The 9,308-nt window shown below is 37.4% G+C and overlaps 1 protein-coding gene across 1 annotated transcript in view; it reads left to right on the top strand.

Annotated features, from left to right (window-relative positions):
* Window positions 1–1,826: 1,826 nt before the first annotated feature.
* Window positions 1,827–9,308, top strand: part of LOC106530009 (FH1/FH2 domain-containing protein 3) — a gene marked incomplete at its 3' end in the record, with an annotated part of 51,880 nt that continues 44,398 nt past the window's right edge. The window contains 1 exon segment of the mRNA XM_014025559.1: window positions 1,827–2,142. Coding sequence (XP_013881013.1) covers window positions 1,978–2,142 — 165 coding nt within the window.

Below are 9,308 nucleotides of genomic sequence, written 5' to 3' on the forward strand. Positions count from 1 at the left end.
GCTAAAAACAGCAAAATGCTAGCTAAAAAGCAACATGCTGGCTTAAAACAGCAAAGTGCTAGCTGAAAAGGAAAAATGCTAGCTAAAAAACAAAAGGCTAGCTGAAAACAGCAAGATGCTAGCTAAAAAAACAGTAAAATACTAGCTAAAAACAGCAAAAAAAGGTACCTGTGAGGTTAATTTTAGGGTGAATGATCAGGGTTAGGATATAAAATTTTCAAAACATTAATGGAAGTCAATGCACGGTCCCCACAGGGATGTAAAAGCCAGACGTGACTGTGTGTGACTAGTTCTTTAGTTTAGCTTCACAAGTGTTCAGTTTAAAATAAGTTCAGACAGACAGTGTTTATGTGCAGCCTCACCTGGGGGAAGTGGGCGGGGCTCAACGCAGGTTATCAATAAAAACCTTTGATTCGTCAGTTTGCTCAGACTAATCAGCTCAAAGTTCAGGAAGGTCTGAGAGACTGAAGTGATTGTTTGTTGTTCCAGCTGTGCTGCAGCAGGAAGTAGAAACTTATTTCACCTCAGTTTGAATAAAATTATTAAAATAAAAACATCCTCAGTGGAAACGAACAAAAAGTCTAAATAAATAAAAAGCCTAAAGTGGATCAAACATCCTTTTTTATTCATTCTGCAGGTGTTTATATTTAAAGATTTGTACGTGAGGAAACACTCGACAGGAACTGAAGAGTTAAAGGCATCATTTTAATGTAAAGTTTAAAAATATTAAAAACTAAAAATGTTTCAGTTTCTCTGACAGGAGGATCAGGTTTATTCATACAAACATTTTTATTTATTTATAACAGGAATCTTTTCTTCTGTTTGAACCTTTTGTTCAGGAACACGTGCTTTGACCTTTACTTTTTAACTTTTGTACTTCTGGTTTATTTAGTTTAATTTGCAAAATTTTAACAAATCCATAATTATGATTTTAGATATTATAAATGATTTAACTTTTCTCTCTGTGCTTCAACATGCTGTTTTGGTCAAGATCATTTTTACATTTTAGCTACTGTTAATTTTAGCATTTGGGTACTACTGTGCTAATATTAGCTTTTAGCTATTGCTGCACTCATTTTTTACTTTTGACTACGATATGTTGAAGCTTTTACTGAATAATTAGCTATTTTAAGCTTTTAGCTATTGTTTTGCATAGTTAGGTGTTTAGCTATTTAGCTCATTTTTGCTTTTAGCTACTTTTTTTACTAATTTTAACACTTAGCTACTTTTATTATTTTAGCTTCTTTTGCCTTGTTAATTTTAGCTTTTAGTTACTGTTTAATTTCAGTTCTTTGCTCATGTTAGCTTTTAGCTACCTTTTAAATTTTACCTTTTTCCAACCGACTTGTTAATTTTAGCTTCTACTGTTTGACGCTTCAGTACTATTTTGCACATTTTAGTTTTTTAGCTAAAACTTTGCTTGAAATAAACACTTCGTAATTTTACCTATTGTTTTGCTTAGTTAGACTTTTAGCTACTGTTTTGCTAATTGTAGCTTTTAGCTACTTTTTTGCTCGTTTTAGTTACTTTTATTAGTTTAATTTTTAACAACTGTCTTGTTAATTTTAGCTTCTTGTCTGACTGATTTGATCATTTTAGCTTTTAGATGTTTTTTTTCTAATTTTACTGTTTCACAGATTTTTATGTATTTGCTCATGTTAGCATTTAGCTATAATGTAGCTGTAGACATCCAGTGATTTTATATTTTGTTCAATCTAATCATTGTGTTATTATATTCTATCTATTTTACATAAATGTATACATTTCATATCTATTTTACATTTTCTTAGTCTTTTATTTTGAAAGGCTCCACCGGATGTGGATGAGTGTAGGATGGGAAGTTGACGCTCTCAGCTGGCTCCAGAGCTCCTGTACTGCAAAGTTTGTCCCGGTCCGGACGGACTTCCTCACTGACGTCCTCCGCTCTAGACCTGGTCCGCTCCGGTCCGGTCCGGTCCCGGTCCCGGTCTCCCAGCCATGGCCTCCATCACCTGCCGGGTCCAGTACCTGGAGGACTCGGACCCGTTTATCTGCACGAACTTCCCGGAGCCTCGGAGACCTCCGACGGTGAACGTGGAGGAGAACCTGCCGCTCTGCGAGCAGATCTCCGGGATCCACAAGCTGCTGGAGGCGCCGCTCAAGGTGGGTCACAGACCGGGTTCGGAACCGGACCAGGACCGGGTTTAAGAACTTTATCTCCCGGGTTAAAATAATAATAAATTTTATAAAAGGTTCACAGAAACCCAGAGACTGACAGGTTTAGGTTTGAGTGATTTAACACAACCAAGGTGGACATCAGATGACCTCATAATGAGTCTGTGAAAGGTCAAAGGTCATTCCCAAACACAGTGAAGCGTTCAATCATAGGAGTGGACTCACCCCAAAGGTCAGACTGTGCAGTGCTCAGAGAAATATGCAGCGTTTCAGACTCTGCAGGCTTCAATTAGCAGGTTAGAGGTCAAAGGTCAGGGCTTGTTTGGAGAGGTTGCAGGAGAAAACCTGTAAATCCAACATGGCAGCGAGACGTTCTGGAACAAAACCAGACTGAAGTACAGATGTTTACCCATAATGCACTGCAGTAAACATCTCACAGTTAACCTGTTAACCTTAAAACTTTACAAGTCATCAGTCAAACTAATGTTTTTTTTAAATAAAATAAGCTGTGATTTGAATCGTTGTGTAGTGTCAGCGTTTCGTTAGTGATGTGGCCAGTGTCAGGGTCTCTGTCCGTGTTTTCTGCTCCGGTTTTGTTTGATTTATAATTTATTTAAAGTACCTGTGACACGTCTGTCCTTCAAATACAAAAAAAAAAAAAAAAAAAAAAAAATCAAAGAAAACATCTTTATACTTAAGAAAATTGCCATAGTACAGATTATTTTACCCATTTTGTCACATAACTGGCCTATTTTCTTATGAAGTTGGCTCAGCCAAAGTGAAACAGGAAGTGACATCATTAATAAAATAAACTCACTGGTTTTTGTTTATTAAATCTAAATTATTTAAACTTCGTCTCTCTTTGATAGCGACTAAAAATAATGTAAAGAAACATCAGATTCTTCTCTACAGTCTGTTAACTGTTGTAGCAACGCTCTGTTTACATTCAGACACTTCCCTCTGACATCACTTCCTGTTTCTTCACAGGCAAATATCTCAGCAGCTGTTCATCTCAGAGGCGTGAAATTTCTTTTGCAACATGTTATCCATGTTATCTTTCCAAAAATGCATTCATGTTTATCACAAAAATGTGATGTCACAGGTCCTTTAAAGTTCAGTTTTTACAGACTCTACAGTCCTGTGGGCCTAATGGGTCATGACGGTGTGGGTGTGCCCGCCTCCATCAAACCCTGGCCCCCCTCTTGCTTCATGAAAAATATTGTTTGTTCACTTGTGGAGCGTTTTGCTGAAAGTTTTCAGAAAAACGTTCTGATTGGCCTTTTATGGAGTTATTTTTGAATATCTGCAGCTTTGCCCGTCAAATTAAAAGTCTTAAAGAATGTCGGCGTGTGGAGAAGCGGAACAACTTCCTGTCGGCCGGCTGAGTAACGATGCTTGTTTGCTGTTCCAAACAGGAAGTGGAGTCAGGCAGCGTCATGCCTCTGACTAACTCAGTCTGCTTTGTGTGAAATATGTCCACTCAGGTTGTTTTCAAGATATTTTTCTTTTTGTTTTAGCGGGCAGAGCTCAGTCATTCCAGCAAATCAGGAAGGTCTATTAAGCTATTTATTACTGTGCAAATATGTGTATAAGTGATAACATATCATTTTGAATATAAAACTTGTATAAAACATGGTAGTTTTATTAGAACATAACAATATGAACTTTTGTGTGGCTAAAAGTGCCCAAACATTAAATAACTGCATGATTGGTAATAATGCAGGTAAACTACTCCAACAAAATAAACAATCAGTGCAAACAATGCAAGTTATTTGTCGTCACAGTACACGTTTAGCACGTCCAAACCCCCAAACCTTTGTTAGTAAAATATCTTACTGTAATCCCGTGTGTTGGAGCTATAAGTGAGCAATATATTTATGTACATTTTGTATGAAACTTATTTTGACTTTATTAATAAATGAGGTAAACAAGAGCTTGAAATAACGTTATTGTTAAATTCAGACTTTATTTTGAAAGTGTTACTTCCTGTAAAACTTTGATCTCAGTAAAAAAAAAACGATTACAGCTAGCACAGATTAATACAGATTTTTATTACTGGAAATAATCTGGAAGAGATGCAGAAAATATTTTTTTTATTTTCTTTTTTGTATTTGCTTGAAACCCTTTTTATGAAACTTTTTAGATAACTGTTTTTTATTTTTTGCTGAATTCACAGTTTTTCTCTGCTGCCAGAACACCTGCAATATTTAAATCTGCAGATATTTATGATAAATAAAAAATAATAATAAAACTGACACATCCCTAAAACAGGTTTGGGGTTCAAACCAGGGGCGGTGCCAGAGGGGTGGCCAGGTGCCAAATGCCTCCCCTGGCACCTGATTGGCCACCTCAGGTGCCACCCCCAAATTATGAACAAGTGGGTGGAGATCTTGGATTTTGTTAAAGATTGTCCTTTGATACTTATGTACTACTTATTTTTAGCTACTTATAGTTAAAAATGGCTGAATTGTAGCCCTTTGTAAAATTAGGATTAGCATCAATGGTTAGTTTGATTTGGGATTAGCATCGACAAACAGCATATAGTTTACTCCACAGCAAATTTAATCTCATTAAGTCTTAAGATGAATTAAAGCTTTTTGGAATTAGCTGCGTCGGCCATTTTGAATTTTCAAAACCCAGAGTTTTCTTTATTTGTCCTCTAGACCAGTGATTCCCAACCAGGTAGGGGTACGCGAGCATATTACTGGGGATACCAAGGAAAAATTTCCCAGGTGTGCAAAAATAATAAAAATTCAAATAAGACTGAGATATGTAGGGTCCTATTATTTCCGCAATGTGGAAATCGCAGTCGGAATCTCAGAATTAACACAAAATGGAATCCAGTATAAAACGCAGACTAGAATTTGATTAACTGGGTGAGTTTCTGACAGATTCTGGACGCTGCTGCTTCCTGCACCTGCCATTACCTGGTTTACTTATTTAATTAAATAGTCATTTTCAAGGCAACATTTTTGTCTTTATGTTTAATTTGAGTTGAATAAAATAAAAGGCCTGAGATTTAAACATTGTAGGGGGTTAAATAAATAATTTTCATTAAATAGTCAGTTGTACATTATAGTTTTGGAGAATCATCATTACGTTTGACTGAAGGGGTACCAGTGGTATAAAATGGCTCAGGGGTACACAAGTCTAAAAAGGTTGGGAACCACTGGTCTAAAAGCCCCCCCTGTGCCAGCCCCTGTTTATCCTAGCTCCGCCCCTGGCTTTAACAGTAGTTCTGCCTGCTACATGTTCTGACCCAGGAGAAAAAACGACACTGAACCAAAACTTTTCCTCAGTTTCCAGTCAGCCTTGTCTCTCTGAGCTCCTGATTTTCCTCTTGGAGGTGGAGACCTGGTCCATCACCAGGTTCTGCATCCTTTTGTTTCTGTTCATCTTGTGAGCAGAAAGGACCGTGAGGCGTTTGAGGCCCGCCGGACTCTCCAGCGTCAGATAAAGATCGCACAGCTCCCCTCCCATCAGTTTACATTCTGCAGGACCCTAATTGTTCCCATCGTGCCCCGGGGCTCGACCCAAACCCCGTCCGATTGACTGAGACGATCCGAGCCGCAGGGAGCTCCGGTTCTCCTCCTCTGCAGGGAGGAGGTGCTGCAGGAGGAAGAGGGTGGGAGCTGTAAACAGCAGATAAGCCTGGATGGACAGATGGAGCAGAAACAGCATGTGGACAGGCGTTTCCTTCCGCCGACGCTCACAATCACACTGATGATGAGTTTAGTGGTGAACAATGAGGAGTCGAGGGGCGGGGCTCTGAGTTGAGGGGCGGGGCTTCAATGCTGTGACGTGTTGAAGACCGTCTGTGGGGCTCCACTGGGCAGGGTGAGAACTCCTAAATACCTTCAGGACATTTCAGCTCTGACTTCTGATACGTCATCATTTTATACTTTTTGAGATATTTAGCGTTTTCTGATATTTTTCATTCTTATAGAAAGTGAACGGATCTGTCTTTAACAGACTTAAAACACTTTTCTAAGGCTGTGATCCAGAGGCTGGGTCCTCTGAAGGCTGCATCTGAGGCTGTCCAAATTCAAAGACTCTCCTGGTGCATCCGACAAGTGTTTGCTTTGTCCCTGATTTGAGGGACGGTCCGATGGATCCTTCTCGGTCCACCATGTCCCATAATGCTTTGCGGGCAGACCACTTTTCTAAACAAACCCCTTGATATTGTCACTACCTACAAATATCTTGGAATTACTTTGGATTCTCATTTGACTTATCGTGATCATGTACAAGTCTTAACCACTAAGTTGAAACAGAAATTATACGTTTATTCAAAAATTCGATCCAATCTGACATCTTCTGTTTCAAATATCTATCTTCATGCCATTATACTCTCAACCATGTCGTACTGTTTACCTGTTTGGTCTCTTACAACAAATGAAATCTTAGAACCCATAGTTAGGCTCTACAACAGGGCCTACAAAATTCATAAAAAACTTCCTGGTTGGACTCATCACTGTACAGTTCTTTCATTGTCTGATGCCTTGACTTTTCAGAATTATGTTTTGTATAGTGGTATTAATTTATATTTTCAGATCTTCCAAGGTGCCAATTATGGAACACTCTGTGCATTGTTGCCCAAATCAAATTCTGGAAGTGGTCATTCAACTAGATCTGTTACAAAAGGACAACTGATATTACCAACTTTTAAAAACTGTTACGGCCAGAGGTCTTTCTTCTATGTTTATACTAAAGCATGGAATGACATTCCTCAAAACATAAAGTCCATTTCAAAACTACAGCCCTTTAAGAAGAATCTTGTCTGCCATCTGCTGGACACTTTTTGTTGTGCTCATATTTAGACGTCCTATTTTGCAAATGCTGCCTTCCTGAAATTTGGTATGCTTGTTTGTCTTTGTGTCTATGGTGTATAATGATGTGATTGTGATGCTGTAATTCTGAGTGTTTTATGTGCTGCAGAACAGGAACCTGCTGTAAAACAGAAATTATGCTGAGTCAGACTTGATTTTTAGTAATCTTTTCCTGATGAATCAATAAATCAAATCATTAAATAGTTTGTGTAACATCGGTAAATATCGGTTATCGGCCAGAACACCAATAATAATATTATCGGCTGAAATTTTCATATTGTTGCATCCCTGATTTTTAACCATGATGTGAACCTTCAGTAACTAAGTGTCCTACAGTGGTCTGTGGAGGAAAGGGTAACACTTTATAATAACTGCAACTTATTTAGCCTTAATGGTTAGTTAACCACAAAAACATGATTAATTAAGGATGATTCATACTTAATAAGCTAAAGCATGGTTTTTAACAAAAAGTTTAAAATTTTTATCGTTTTCCCTGCGAGCTAGCTATTTTGTTTTTCATCATGTAAATCTCAATATCCAAATATTATTTGATTTTTTTCTCTTTAAAATAACATCAAAAATATCTCATTAGAATAACCTAATAAATAAATAAGATTCAGATGAAATATCAATGGTTTGTCCTGATTAGGAAGACAAATCTAGCCGTATGTCTGGAACTAGGGGTGCAAATCAGCATCTTTATCATGAAACAGCATTTGATTTGTTTCCATGACGATGTTTATCGATATCACAAACTCTGTCATGATATGATTTTAATTCAGTTCACAAGCCTGCAAACGATGTGATGTAATATAATCCATCTAACACAAATGATTGTGTCACATCAACTTTATGATTATTATGGATCGATATTTTCATTTTGCTGTGATGTAATTAAATTATTAAATATTTAATTGATATATTGATGTGGATTTATGCATCGTTGCACCGCTATGTGGAACTGCTCATGATATCAGGATGATCCTGCTAATAATTCAATTCAATTCAAAAATTATTGATCTCAGAGGGAAATTAGGTATCACTATTAGGTTAAAATTAAATCCTAACAATTTGTTAGATTAACTAAATGAATTCTCATGAATAATATTGGTATATATTTGAGAAAAATTTTGTGAAATACTTTAATTGTGCTGTGATAAACTGTTCCTTCATTTTTCATTATACCAAAGAAGACAAAAGGGTTAAAACTGTTATTTACTTACGTATTACAGTATTACTGTAGTTGGTTTTACAGTAGTTTTACTGTAAAATGAAATACAGTAACTACTGTATGTAATTACAGTAAAAATACTGTAAAAATAAATTAGGTTTAAGGAGTTTAAAGAGCAGGAATCTGAAAATATGCTGAGGTCAGTTTGACCAAATTTACTTAATCCTCAGTGAAAGTGACGGGTCAGAAATAAAAAGTACACACTCAGACAGAAACAATACAACAGGAGAAATGATTAAATTTAGCGTTGGCAGCATGTGTGAGACGACATGTAAAGAACGTTAAGCAGAACCACAGGAGCTCTCAGGGAGGATCCTGGTTCTGCAGAGAGGGAATGTGGTTCTGCAGCTCAGAGCTCCTCCCTCTGCAGGAGGAGGGCTTGTGTTTCTGCCTGCCGTTATTACATCTTCACACCTGAGTGTGAGTCAGCAGGCCGGATAGAAATACACACTTGGTTTAGTGCGACACCGAGGTGACTCCGCTCTGTTTAATGTGGAAACAAAGTTTTCAGCTTCAGTTCCAGCAGCAAGTCTAGAAACAGCTGACTGCAGACAAACTTCACCTTCGAACAGAGTTCCTGCAGGTCCTTAAAGGGATCCATGATTAGTTGTAACATTAGACTTTATTTGATAAACATTTATTTTAACTGTAAAATAAAGACTGCAAAAATATTGTAGGCTGTTTAGTTTTGTATATTTTTTTAAATATATTTTATCATGGACGGAGCCTTTTTATTTACACACAAAGCATTCTGGGTAAATGATGACGTGGATAGGTCATTGGTGTGAGCGAGCTATATCCACCTTGAAGTTTAATCTTGGACAATATCTGATGATCGGCTCTTTTAAATGAAACCAGAGAGCGTTGACAGAGAGGAGAAGGTAGAAATGACTCAGCCTGTAATAGGGTTGGGCGATATTGGCAAAAAAATTAATCACGTTTAATTGTGGTGTTTAGCCGATAACGATTAATTTGACGATTAATCCCCTGGAGTCCCTGGACACCCTTATGTCCTGGTCACATGACCATTTCGCTCTTTGTAAAAATCTGTTCCAAACTGTGTCAAAATTACAGATTTGAGGCCATACATAAAA

The sequence above is a fragment of the Austrofundulus limnaeus genome, unplaced genomic scaffold, assembly GCF_001266775.1.
Source record: "Austrofundulus limnaeus strain Quisiro unplaced genomic scaffold, Austrofundulus_limnaeus-1.0 Scaffold484, whole genome shotgun sequence".
Taxonomy (NCBI): domain Eukaryota; kingdom Metazoa; phylum Chordata; class Actinopteri; order Cyprinodontiformes; family Rivulidae; genus Austrofundulus; species Austrofundulus limnaeus.